This window comes from Musa acuminata, chromosome BXJ2-7, assembly GCF_036884655.1.
Source record: "Musa acuminata AAA Group cultivar baxijiao chromosome BXJ2-7, Cavendish_Baxijiao_AAA, whole genome shotgun sequence".
Classification (NCBI taxonomy): Eukaryota; Viridiplantae; Streptophyta; class Magnoliopsida; order Zingiberales; family Musaceae; genus Musa; species Musa acuminata.
Genome location: NC_088344.1, coordinates 2,730,380 through 2,744,716, shown reverse-complemented (window position 1 = coordinate 2,744,716; position 14,337 = coordinate 2,730,380). Strand labels below are relative to the sequence as shown.

The following is a 14,337-nucleotide window of genomic DNA, read 5'->3' as shown; positions in this document are numbered from 1 at the left end:
AAACTCTAAATCAGCAACATTACTTTTCTTAGAGCCTCTCCCTTCTCAAGATCTGACCCTGTTTTCATTAAAAGAAAATATATCTTGTGAATAAAATCACACAATAATCTACTTCATATTTTTATAATAAATAGTCAGAAATATTATTATCTCATCCAATATATTTTTAATTTAGCTGGTGAAACTTTAGGATCGGTATGTATGTGATAGATTCGATAATATTCCCAACTTTTCTGGAATGAATCCAATCCATTTCTTCTTGCAATCTCGAAAACCTATAGCTAATTCATGTAACCCACAAGTTGATCACTCCTAGTGGCATTCCTCCCAATCGTATAGTACCCAAACTCGTGATGAGCGGCGTCAGTGGCTTACAGGACGAGGCTCAGACCTCGACGCTACACCAAGTGGCGTGCTGGAAGTGGAACGACGGTGCATCGCCGTTGCTGCCGCTACCGTGATCGATCCCCATGAAGGCGGGGCAGGAGACATGGATGTGGTAGTGGCCGGAGGTCCACGTGCCGACCTTCCACCGGAGCCGCCCCTCCACGTTGATGTTGACCAGGAGGAGGCCGGCGGCGTTGGCCTGGTCCAGGGCGACGGAGAGGTAGGGCGTCACCGGGACGGCGGCGCCGTACAGGTAGGGCGACCACACCACGACGTCGTTGTGGCCCTGGTATCCGGTGGGGAGCTCCGTGGAGGTGGTGACCCGTTGTTCCTGGTACACGGCGAAGGCGTCGAGCTTGTCGTAGTAGATGCCGATGCGGTCGTTGGGGTTGCGCGTGGAGACGGTGACCTGCATGATGGCGGTGAGGAGGTTGGTGCCGGCGGTGAAGTTGAACTGGGCGATGGAGGCGTCCTGGAGGTAGAAGCTGGGTTTAGAGGGGCGGAGGACGAGCCAGATGATGAAGATGGCCAAGAGGACGAGGATGATGAAGGAGAGCGCGCCGAAGAAGATGTAGCGGTACCGCTTTTTCCAGTGCCAGTACGAGTGCCCGTGGTGGTGGCTGCAGCCCTTCGCCGACATGATATGTAGTCAAAGAGGAAGAGAAGGAGATCAAATTGGCGAAGAGGAGAGGAACAGAGGAGTGGTGGTGGTGGTGGTGGTGAAGGGTTGCGGATGCTGTCCGCTAATGGTTCTTCTTTATAGCTTCAGCATCCATCATGGGATGATATATATATATATATATATATATATATATATACTTAATCTCAATTATTTTGGATTAGATTATATGGAATTTTTTTAACCATTGAGATTCATAAAAAATATATATATTTAATTAAATTTAAAATATTTAAATATTTATTTGTAGTTTTATTAAATTATTTTAGATCTTTTCTTTGATATACTCTCATACCACTAATATTAATCATATACATAATTAGCATGACTAAGACCCATTAATTTTTATTGTTTATTATGATGGTAAGAAATATTTCAGAAATGTTAATTTTTATGTATTTTAAATTCAAAACATCTATCATGACTATAATTTAAAGAAAAAACTTTTTGAGTTTTTTTTTTCAAGGAAGTGTGTGAAATATAATATTTAGAGGAAAATGTATATTAAAATTTGTAAGAACAAAAACGTTATTTTCATAATTTGTACAGATAAAAATCTCATTCTGTTATTTTTTTTTTTAAAGAAAAATAGAACTACAGAAAATTAAAAACAAAAAAGAAGAAGCCTTGACTCCATAGGTCAATTGCGTGCATGGCATTCCAAAGGAGCTCAGAGACATGTACCGGAAGCAATTTGTTCTTCAAGACCAGCCAAAAAACAAGTCAAAGTCATGGCCACATGGTGGTTGGTGAACAAAACAAAGTGATGGAAGATTCATTTGGTCGGATGTGTTTGACGTAATGATTAAGACTTCCTTCGACTATGGGAATATAAATCCATTCAATCGCCCTCGAGTTGAGTCAATTCCTCCACCACCAACTGTGAATCCCTAATCGGAGACATTAAGATAAAAGACTAATCCATGGAAGCAGTTAGCTGACACCCACCCACACACACATCCACTATCTATCATAGTTGGTGTTTAATTGTCTATTCCAGTCTTTCACGTAGAAGATTCAACGGAGTGTGATGTATCAGAGTTTCCTTTGACGAAGTCAAAGTTCGTCTATGGCCAGCCAAAGAAGGTTCGGTGAAGGTTGAAGGGGGGATGCAGAACTAAGTTGGCTTGATGGCGTGATTTGGATCGATTGATAGGTTCATGACAGTGATGCAGTCGCATGCCGGCCGGTTCAACACAACTATTGTTTACGTGATATTAAACCCCGAGGATTACTCTATTAGTCTATTTGTCTCAAATAATAGACCACGTTTTGAGTAGCATGCAGTACATCAATCATGTAAACATAAAAAATCATAATATGTTACTGTTACATGAAGAAATTTTAATGTCATGATTCGCAATATCGTACCGTACTGATATTTCGATGTACCGAGCGATACACCCAGGTGTACCGAGCAGTACACCCAGGTGTACCGAGCACTGTAGCACTGCTACAAGTGCGGACCAATACCGAGTGGTCCGCGTACCGTTGGCCTGTTGGACCGGTACGTACCGCTCGTACCGGACGATACGATTCGGTATGGCAGACACCGATGTCATGATTGAAATCAAATAACAATAGATCAAATTTATAATACTTATTTTTTAATATCATCTTAAAAAATCTATATTTGATCTATAAGGGCATCCATCTATGAATTCAAATATCGTAATAATATCGATATGCAAAGAGAACTAAATTAGAAAAAAATTTCATATCTATTTATAGATGAGAGCAGAAGATCTAGAATAAATAATTAGAAGAATCTCTCTTATTTCCTAAGAAATCTTATCATAATTAAAAAATTTTTATTGATTGATAATTATCATCAAAATCTAATTAAATCTATAACATATCTTATCTAATTAGATAAAACCACAGTATAACCATCCCAACTGTAGCTTGAAATATGAATCGAGGAAAGGAAAGCACCTAGCAATTCAACTTTCAATTACTTTCACTTTGGGAACTCTGATTACCTGAAGATACATCAATCACAAGCAATTAGATATTTGTCAGTCCAACCAAGCACCAATATCAAAATCTATAACTTGATACTAGGACAGATATAGTGTATTTATATTTACATTATTATTTGTTTCAATGATACTGAGCAGTAGTATGGATCGATATACCTGTATATCCAAAAAAAAAAGTGTAGAAGTGATTTATCGTGGAACAGCATCTTTTCAAATTCAAGAAAAACTCAAGAAATCTCTTACCTGCAGGAAAATCTTGGAAGGGCCAAATTCTTGCAAATGTTTCTTCCATGCATTGCTGCCCAAGATAATTCAGTGTGTATCATTCAGGTGAGCAATCCTGTCGATACCTTTAGCTTGACTTCAGAAGGTCAAAAAACTTTTGCTGGTGGCAGCTGGGACTCCTCACCACATGAAGTTGAGATGATTGGGGATTGGTAGCAGCTGGACTCCCCACCACATGAAGTTGAGATGATTGGTACTCCATCGGTGGCTTGACATGGTCCAATCCACCTTAATCACATGGAAGAGTAACATAAACAAGTCAGAATGGTAGGTCAAGGTAATGGTTGCAAAATTTCTCCACAGCAAGCTATGCAATCAATCTATTCATCAATGAGCAGCCAAATTGCCGACAGAGTAGTCCTACTTCTTACACATTATTCTTTCAAGTGGCTACAAGTAAATGAGAAATTATCTATGAAAGAATATTTGTAGTTGAGCAGGTATTAATTACTTTCTAGTCACAATATCACCACCAGAATCTACCAGTGATTATCATGTATTCAAGCATCTAAACAAATAAATACTATCATTCATCTGTTTGGCATAGATTAATCCATATGAGTTACAAATAATAACCAAGAAAAAGAGAGTTCCATAAATAGACCATACAAGCTCAACTTAGTACAGTGTACAAGTAACAAAAAAAGAATGCTGCCTTTGAATTGTAGTTCTATTGGTCTACTGCTTGGATTACATCTCTGGTGGGAAAACATAGCATGCACAACATTAACAAGCACGCAATTCTTCACACCTTGTAACATGCACCAATATTTCCTTCTGGCTCCAGAAATTGACTGAAATATCTTAGTGTGTAAAAGCTAGTTGTTTACGATAGCATAAAACAGAGTATTGTTAGAATAATCTTACGTGCTATTCAACAAAGTATATTTTAGTTCATAGATCTTAGTATACATTATTTCTTCACCAATAAATACCAGAAGAAAAAAAACTGTGCAAATTGAACAAAAATAACAGAATGACCAAGTCGGCGAGCTACCAAGCAACGAGAGAGAAGAAAAAAGTAATCCAAAAAAGAATGATGTGAATCCTCATTATTTGCAGTTGGTGTCCTCACTCATCATCTCCTTGAAGCTCTTTGCTAACCAGATTGCAGTTTCTCTAGGAGACACCTTATACTTCCCGAATGGCCTTAGAACTACAGCAAGTTCCTCCAACCTATTGTGCTGCAGAAGATCTGCCGAGAGCTCTAACAAACCTTCGAGTGCCTCTGCTCTCTGCCTAAAAGATTTTACATCTAATGTTTCTTTAGCGAAACCTCCTTCTTCCTTTGACCTAAGCAATGACTCCGACGAAACAGATCCAACGTTTGTAGACGTTGATCTAACAGATTCTGAGCTGTTTGGTTTCTCCTTGATGATGCTGCTTTCTGAAACATTCGATTTAATACGCACAGAATCAACAAATCTTGGTGGTTCTAGGTTCTGTGAGATGTTTCTCATATCCACCTCTTCCACCACATTTAAGAGTCTCCCAGGATCCATGTTTTGGATGCCTTTATCCATGCTCTCTGGCACAGGCTGGTCACTGCCAACGCGGAAGCTGCTATGCCTTATAACATGAATGACATCTTCAAAAGCTGGGGTTATATGAGGTGCTTCTGGCCTTTCCAAGATCTGATTTGTGATTGGCGCCTTCTCCGCAGGTATGTTCTTTGATGATGCTGGAACAAAAGGTGCAATGTCTTTTATGGATGAAAGAAGCTCTCTGACTATAAACTTGTCATCACCAACTTGTTTCACAATTGGATTTTGGTTAGACTTGCTCATAGAAATATCATCTTTGAAAACAAACTCTTGTTCCGTTCCGGATAAGGACAGATCTAAAACTGAACTGGAGGTAATTTTAACATTTATAGTGCTCTGCTGTAAGTCCAATGTATTGATCTCTAAGTTTGGAAAAGGTCCACTGTCATGCTCTTGACTATCTGCAAATGAATAATCAAGCCTTGAATGTGTGCAAGAGGAACATTTTGTCGGACTGGATTCTGAAATTTTAGCAGGTGAAGATTCATCAGCACAATCATCCGTGCAGTTTGAGTACAATTTGCTCTGCTCCTTAACCCTTGCCATCAGATAATCTTCAGTATGAACAGGTGGCACCTCTAAATTATCTTTATTAATCTGCATTCCTTTAGAAGGACTAATAGGAATCATCTCTGAATCTTCCATCAGGCTGATGACTTGCCTGGGGCTGTAGATTTTTTTGTTTGGACTAACACCTGGCTCCTGAGTTAATTTGTTCGAAGGACTCTTGTTCCCGTTATCCACAGGACTTGGATTGTCAACTCCAGCAGCGTTTGGAGCAGGGAGTGTTGGCCTTCTGGTGAGGCTGGGTGGTAATATCCTTTGCCTCCTCTTAGGAGGAACATTGTCTTCCAGAATATGCTTAACAGGATCAGTCCGTGAAGCCTCATCATATCTGGCTTTAGTTTTGGGAGAGGATTCAGATACAGGTGACTGCAACATGAAAATTTGAATGATAAATGGAGAGAAACAAAGAAATTTGTCAAATGACTACTGGGAAGATTATCTTACCAGGTGCTTAAAGCTCTGCAACCCTTGCACTTGTTTTTCAGAATCACAAATGTTCTTGATTGGTTCATCAGGTGGCGCTTCTGCATTAGGCTTTGGCTTCGAAAAACTGGCACCAGTGGGCTTGGACACCTTAGGTGATTGCTCTGTACTACTCCTATGGTTGGATGCAGCAACTACTTTTATTCGACTTGCTCTCACAGGAGAACTGCTTTCTCTAGCTTTAACACCCTCTTTAAAAGCGGTCAGCATATTTTTGGAAATTCTTGGTTGCCTGGACTCAATATTTTGTTGCTCATCAACTTGTAAAACTTTTGATGAATCTTGTCTCTCTTTAACAATTTCAGAGATTTCAGTACCACCCCTAGCATAAAAAGGGGAATTACTGTTATAATCAGAAGCTACCCCATCATCAGTTGAAGCAGTGTCTGGTTCAATTGGCTTTTGGTCCCCCTTCATTGACAGTTCTGATGTATATTTGTTGCTCGACTGCGAACTCTCCTTATCACTGCCTGAAATACTGCTACTTTGGCTTTCGGACATATTACTCTGACCTTGCAAAATTGAGATGGGCTTTTCTAGTGATTGTGACACATTTGAAGGATCAGGGCATGGACGTTGTTGACTGACATATGGTTGCAAACATGGATGACGCAAAATTTCAGATGCCTGATTGGATTCAATCATAAAATAATTAGATGATGTTGTGGAACAACACTAGATACACTTTGTTAGGCAAACGCAAAAGAAATGATAGCTTGCTTATTATCTGTAAAAGTAACTTAAATGGCTTACACTTGGCCGATTCTCTGGGTTCTTTCTCAACATGGTTTTGATAAGAGTTTTCCTGCAATAACAACGGAAACATCAGTTTTCCTAGTCAGTTTGTCTCAAACATTCTACTTATATTTATGAAGAACCTAAAGCTCCGAATATCCGCCATAAAATTGTGGACAATTTTGCATCAACAGCAGTAGAATATAATATAGCAGAACCTGTTTTTATCAGAATTATTGCACATAAAGTATCTACCACATCATCTAAAATAGCATCATCTATCTCTAGTACAAAATTTTCTACCATTATCATTGGTGAATCTGGGAGAGGGGTGAACTTATTAAGCAGCCATCAAAAGCACCTGCAGTCCATATACACACAGACAAGGATTTCATAATTGAACAGTCCATGTAACCAGCCAAGCCCATACCTAAACAACCCATGCAAGCCCACCAAGTACAATTCATAATCTAGGACAATAAATATTAGCAAAATTCAAAAAACGAACTAAGTAGATACATTTAACTAAAAGTATTATTACTTAAATGCAAACTGCTAATGATGTTGAGATTGAAGTTTGCTCTAAATAATTTACTCAAGGTTAGGTCACCCAAAAACATAATAAGCACTAAGTTAATAATTGATAAAGAACTAATGCATAACAATTAAATACTTAATCCTAGATAATGACATAGTTAAACAGTAGGAACTAGCAAACTAGTGTTAAAGGGTTCAATTGATTCAGTTTTTAACATTCCAAAACTGCATCAGATACTTTAGAAAGTGGATTCAAAGAACCAGAATTATTACATGCATGGAGGGAGAACCACACTAATGGAATGATATAGTAAATCCTTTGGTAAAGTTAATTTATGATGAACAGTTGCTGTGATGATGTTAGTGAAAAGGAATACTTACAAGGAAGAAGAATAACATGCAGGTAAAGGACCAATAGATGACCGGTTAATCTTAGTAATCAGTCCAGCCATATCCTGCAATAATACTTTCAAGAACTATTACTTTAATACTTATAATTTTCACAAATATGCGAGATATAAATCAGGTTGAGTTAAAACCTCTGAGAGCCAATAATATTAAATGAAACCAAGGAGCCTGAAAAAGAAATTTGTTTAATCTGATACCAGATGGACTTACTATTTGTGTGGGTCAAAGAGAAAACAGGTTCTATCACCTACAACTGTATGTCTTTGGTTGACAGTAGGAAATGAATAGTTCCTTCAATCATGTTAAGAAGAACTAAAAGAAGCCTTCAGATTGTTTGCTCTTGTTGAAAGCCTTGGTCACACTTTTAATTAACTTTGTTTGAAAATCCTTAAGATGCCAAAAGTGAAACAGCATATGTTTAGGTGGATAAACCAGATCTAAAGATGGATCACGACACTATCTGTATAACATAAATGGATCCTGCCATAAAAAATGATAAGGACGGAATAAGAATAGTGACTAGGCTCTGAGATTCTTAATAGTAAAGTACAATTTTAATTTCTTAAACAGCACCCTAAATTTTTGGGCATGTCTTGCCGAATCTGGATGCCTAAACTTTAGGAAGTACATATACAATGGTAATGGTAAATATGATGGTTTATCTGAACCCGATAAATCTTTAAAGAAGATTGTGGAAGATGTGATTTCTCATTGTAGAGAAGAGGCAAATTGACAACCATTAATTGAAGTAGTTCCAGCCATGAAGAAACTAGGGAGAGGATAAAATTCAGCATCTGCAGTTTCGAGCATTCACAGTTCAGCACAGCCGAGGATTCATCATGAGGTCATAGAATTAATACATCAGTGAATTGAACCACATCATTACCAATGAATTAATAAATGGTGCCACAAAAATACCTAAAACTAAAGCTTTAGACAATTTAAATGCTGGCAGGAGAATTTTAAATAAAGGGCAAATAATCTTTGCAGGCTTTAACATTCTAACAATTCACTGGGAGTATAACCATGAGGGTACCTATGATAATTTAGAACAGTTGAAGGGATCATAAAGGGATAATTGCAACTTTGACGTGGTAAACATGAAATTTGACTATTTTACAGGGTACAGAAACAAATTCCCCAAAATTTAAATATCACATCAATATTACTTTTACAACAGTCCACAAAATAGTGTAGATGGTTGAATATGCTAGAAACTTACAAAAGCTTTAAAAGCAGGTCGATGAGCAGCCATCTCATACATACAGCACCCTGTCCAACCAATTTTCTTAAATCAATGATCTAGCTTATTCGATGCATTTTGTATGACAAATATACAACAAATACATCATACCTAAAGACCAAATGTCTGACTTAAACCCATAAGGAATATCTGCAAGAAGCTCCGGGCACATATAATTGGGGGTTCCAACAACCTACAGAAGAAAATAAACCCAATCATAAAACTTTATTGAAGACAAAGAAGATTGACTCATGTTATTGTAACATATAATTAAAACAACCTGGCAACCTGTAACTCCCACCAACTGGTTTAGGTATGTGGAGGACTAGAGATTCATTCACCTACCTCAATTAATTGTATTTTTAGAAGGGGTTTTAATAATAGTAGGTCTCTTCTTTATATTTTCTCCCAGTCATTAATGAACTAAGGTATTGTTTCTGAATTTCTGTACATCACATGATGGGCTTATGCTTTGCTGTGAAAAAAACTCTTTTGAGGTACTCAAAATTAAAGTGAAGTAGTACATACAGAAGAAGCCAAATCATCTGCTTTTAAAGTTTTAGCAAGTCCAAAGTCCCCTGAGCATGAAACACACAGGATAAATATTAAGGCATAATACAGAAGAAAGACAATCCTAATTATGTAGTTACATCAAGAGAAACTAACCAAGGCGAACATCCTGATCCTTGGTCAAAAATATATTTGAGCACTGCCAAGAAAGTGCAAGAACATACCAGCATAAAATCAGTCAAACAATATACCAATTTGTAGAGAGAAAAGAAAGCATCTTCTTCTCACAAACCTTGATGTCTCGATGCAAAACGAAGTTGGAATGCAAATACTCAACAGCTACTAGCAGTTGAGTAAACCATTTCAGCAATTTCTGGTGAAAAAGAATTACTATGTCAACAGCCACATGGTTTCCAAACATAATTACAGACTTATGAAGAAACATGGCATTACCTCCTCTGGAAAGTATGCTCCGTTTGATCTCTTCATCAACTCAGCCCTATAAGACACACCACAGCTCCAAGATAAACACAAATACCATGATGCCATCCAAGATGGAAAATGGAACATAAAGACGTAACAGCTAGTGACTTACATGTCTCCACCTTCACAATAACCCGTGACGATGCAAACATAACAGCCCTGCATTAGGATGGATTAAGTATACATGAATTACCGAAGTCGAAGTACATATGACTTCAAGCAACTTGTTTCCTTACCTTCTCCACCCAAGCTTCCTTGAACTCAACAGTAAAAGGGTGTTGAAGTCGTGCAATCAGAGCCATCTACACTCAAATTTCCACGGTGTTGAGAAAATTGTTCACGACATACACAAGCTAGATAATTAACTCATCTGATTCACAGACCTCTTGATGAGCAGACCTCCGGCACCGCTCTGTTTGCCTAGCAAGACGGATTTTCTTCATAACATACCTGACGTCCAAAACCCATAAGCAACTAAAAGATGATAGATAATATAACGGTGATTAGCAACTAAGCAGTGAGGAGTTGGCTTGAACCTACTTTTTCTTCTCCACCTTGTGGTTTACCAGAATTGCGGCACCAAAGGCTCCTCGCCCAATCTGCTCCAGGATCTCGTACTGATCCATTCGAGACTCCATAAACTCGATCTAGAACACTCCACTTTCTTGAATCAATCGAACCACCTAAAAAATATTCAACTCCCTCTCTCGGTCCTCTGACAGAGGTGCTTGCTCCATGCCCGCAATCTACATTTCACTACGTCTAGATCCAGCAACTACGACCAAAACAAAACCCGAAGCGCTCGGCCTCAGATTCACCTTTGAAGAAGCTAAAGACGAGCAGATTCAGATCGATCAATCCTCATCTGCGTCATTCCGCTGTCCCAGTGACATGACGAGACGATCCTCCTACGCTTCCCGAAACGAAACCAGCAGGAGCTAGGGGCGCGATTCGACGTCTCGACATCCCATCAACGCACCGCCTACTGCACCCCGCACCATCCGAAGCTCCGGTTACCAACGGCGATCTCGGACTCCAGGGAGAGGATCGGACGGCCTCCGAAAGGGAAGCCAGGCAGCGATCGAGGATCGAAGAGGGCAATGCGGGTTGGGGTTCGGGAGAGCGAGAGCGAGAGCGAGAGAGAGAGAGAGGGGTTTGCGGCAGTCGCCTCCCGTTCTTTTCCCCTTCTTATTTGGTGTCGTCTCCGAGTGACTTGAAGTCAGGAGGAGTGAGTAGTTCTGTGGAAGGCTTAGGTAATTGAATTGAAAGGGAAGCAAACTGACAAAGGGAGTAATAGTAGTAGTAGCTGTTAACCGTTGTTGATTGAATATTTCATATTTATTGTTATTATTTTTTTTTTCTTGTTTTGGTTGGCAGTTTATCTCAACGATTATTTATTTTAAAGGTAAAATTATTGGATGAATTTTTGAATTTTTTTTCTCATTTTAGGCTTTTCACTATATATATATATATATATATATATATATATATATATATATATATATATATATATATATATATATATATATATATATATATATATATATATATATATATATATATATATATATATATACCTCTCTCTTTATTTAACTAGTAATTGAAATCCTAAATAATATAAATATTTTTTAACTTATTATATGATGATTAATACAAGAGATACTAGTGAAAAATCTTAATATTTAAATATATTATATCTTAAAAATCAAATCGATCTAGTATTTGAGCATTGTTAAAAGGCTTGAGTATGAAAGGACTACTCGTGGATAGAGTCAAAAAACTTATCACGATGTAAAGCCATCGGTGGGTTACACCTTATATGCAGAGTCTTGAAAAAGACGTAAAGCCATTTGAGTGTGGGAGATTGTAACACCCAATTAATCTCACATCAAAAGTGGACAAAAATTAAAATTACTTTGATGAGTGTATTATAATAATTTTATCTTAAGTATTTACGTCAATAGTTTGGACCAAACGGAATTATAGACTAATTAATGAGCTTATATTTTTTTTATTATCATTTTAAATAAAAGATGTATCAACTAGTATTCTTCTTAATTATTATTTTAAATAACAGGTGTTATTTAAAATAATAATAAATGTTGCATGCTTTGGTGATCATGTTGGATAGTGTGGAAGTAAAAAAAGAAAGAAATAAATAAAATATCTGTAGTCTTTTACAAAAGGATTGAGACTAAAAATCTTTTTTATAGTACAATTTGTTTCACTGGTAATGATGATGGGAGGATCAAATGACAGACTAATTTTGATAGGAAGAGAATTAAATGGATTTCAAGCATCAGAATCTATCATTTTAATTATTCTGATGACATAAAGAAAAATAATTGTCGTTATCAAACCTCAATCAGTACATCATCACATTATATATAATATTGCAATGATGTGAAACAAATATTTTGAATTATTTGTCATGACATAAGGCATTATAATTTTAGGAATTAAAGCTCACGACAACTTTCTTTTAACTTTTATATATTAAATAAGTGGGTTTTCATCAACAACTAAAGCATCTTTGGGTATGGCAACAAACTAGCTTACATTGGATCCGAATGCTTGTTGATTGAGATATAGATGCATGGTAAGAAAATAAATCCTTAAATTGAATTTGTTATGGGTTTAAGATGAAATATATTAATTCTTATTATTACTATTAATATATAATGGTAGATCACCTTTTCAAATATTTATACATATTCTATTGAAATCATAAATAATTTTGATATTTATTTTCTTGAAAGGATGTAACATAAAATTATAACTAGTTAAGGGAGAACGTCTCTGGAAAATAAAAAGTCTTTATAATATCACGCATCACGTAATTTGTTCTAGTCGATTCTTATAAAAAATTATGTAAACTAACAAAGACCCTTTTTATTATTATGTTACGGTCAAAAAAGATTCATTAGAAGTTCCAATATTAAGATTTAATTGAGTTAAGAATGAAAATATATTTAGAGATTACGTTACATAATGTTGGTTCTATGATCATCGTTTGTTGCCTACTAACCTAATGTATACAATTAGTATATTAGAATCTTTCGATTGACTAAGTTTCATATGCCGAATCTTGATTCAACGAAAAAATTTATTATATAAGATCTGAGTAGATTAGTATATAAACTGAATTTATTTTGAGATAGGAGAAATGTCAAAGCTTGTGTTATTATTAATCATGAAAATTTTTGCATTTCATGAACTAATATATAATTTCCCCCTATTTTTTCGTTTTCTCTAAGTTAATATTCTCCTTGAAGAAATCATCTAATGTGTGCTTAGGTTAGACCTAATTATTAGCCTCCTAATAGAATCATACAAGGCTTGTCATGCATCTTCATTATAGAGAAGAAAATTTTATTTAGATTGGTCCTACAAAACAAGTGGAGGGGAAAATAAAAGAACCAACTAAAAATGTAGAAAATAGTACTACAATTTTTAAGATCCTTCATCAAAATTGACTAGCCAACCACTTGGTTGGCCAAAAAATTAGGTTTAATTGATTAGATACATTAGATGTGGACATCCCAAGCCATTGGATGGGGAGTTCCCCTAACAAACAAATTGTCAATCCATTTCATTTAGCTGCTCAATAGAGAAAGTCCATGTATTTTTCTTATATGAAGCCTTTTGTACAATGATATGATGGGATTGATACTATTATCTAGTCATAGATCTATTTCAATTTTGTACACATATGATTTTGAAAGTGAAAGGATGGTTATGATAATATATGAAAGTAGGCATGCATATTATTATTAACTTGAGTTTAAAAGTTTTGATATCGTAAAATTAACATAGTAATTTCCTCTAGATAGATCATGATTCATGATTATTTATTTTAGATCGAAAAAAATAAGGAATCCAAGTAAGAAATTTTTTTTATTAATTTATTACATATTTATCAATTTTATTATGCCTTGATTTGGGATACCCCATGTAGGGCTAGATGGATAGATAGGTATGCATTCTTTTGTTTGGTTGGTGGCTTCATGTGAGAAAGTAGCATTGTGATTAGAAAATCCTTATAAAGTGTTCAATTATGTAATGATGGGTAATTATTGTATCTTATCAATGAAGTATTCATCATGATAAGAAAAGATAATAACAAATTATTTATTAGTCAAATCATCAAATAATAAAATACATTATTCTTAAGTCACCCACATGCATGATCTCCTCATCATAATTAAAGAAATTAAAAGAGAGAAATAAAAGACTCTATTATCTTATAATAAATAAATGAAATCCAAAATTAAGAGAGGTGTTTGAGATCTTCTTCATAATTAAATCATAAAATTGGTTCAATGATCATTGAAAAGTATTTTTTTAGTTCTATTGTTAAATAATAAAACTCGATAAAGATAAACTAATATGTAAACCATCCAAATAATTCTGAATAGATGAAAGTGTTTATATTAATGATAGATCTCATCAGACTATACTATCATAAAAATTCAAGACAATGGATTTGATTTG

At 36.0% G+C, this 14,337-nt stretch overlaps 2 protein-coding genes across 5 annotated transcripts; both read right to left on the bottom strand.

Annotated features, from left to right (window-relative positions):
- Positions 1 to 200: 200 nt before the first annotated feature.
- LOC135616621 (NDR1/HIN1-like protein 1) lies at positions 201 to 1,148 on the bottom strand. Its single transcript, XM_065115991.1, has one exon. The coding sequence runs from the start codon at positions 1,025 to 1,027 to the stop codon at positions 386 to 388; it is 642 nt and encodes a 213-aa protein (XP_064972063.1). The 5' UTR covers positions 1,028 to 1,148; the 3' UTR covers positions 201 to 385.
- A 1,930-nt stretch (positions 1,149 to 3,078) lies between these two features.
- Positions 3,079 to 11,089, bottom strand: LOC135581617 (serine/threonine-protein kinase Nek5-like). Of its 4 annotated transcripts, XR_010488418.1 has the most exons (16): positions 10,384 to 11,089; positions 10,227 to 10,293; positions 10,080 to 10,145; positions 9,956 to 10,002; positions 9,814 to 9,859; positions 9,653 to 9,733; positions 9,517 to 9,559; positions 9,379 to 9,428; positions 8,962 to 9,043; positions 8,830 to 8,879; positions 7,581 to 7,654; positions 6,681 to 6,732; positions 5,889 to 6,554; positions 4,409 to 5,810; positions 3,292 to 3,561; positions 3,079 to 3,204 (listed from the first exon to the last, which is right to left on the bottom strand). XR_010488418.1 is itself a non-coding variant. In XM_065115988.1 (15 exons), the coding sequence occupies exons 1-15, from the start codon at positions 10,479 to 10,481 to the stop codon at positions 3,401 to 3,403; spliced, it is 2,985 nt and encodes a 994-aa protein (XP_064972060.1). In that variant the 5' UTR covers positions 10,482 to 11,089; the 3' UTR covers positions 3,286 to 3,400. The 4 variants fall into 4 exon arrangements, 2 of the variants coding, with proteins under 2 accessions (XP_064972060.1, XP_064972061.1); XM_065115988.1 differs by lacking the exon at positions 3,079 to 3,204 and having other exon boundaries at positions 3,286 to 3,561; XM_065115989.1 differs by lacking the exons at positions 3,079 to 3,204; positions 3,292 to 3,561 and having other exon boundaries at positions 4,183 to 5,810; positions 10,384 to 11,088.
- Positions 11,090 to 14,337: the final 3,248 nt, after the last annotated feature.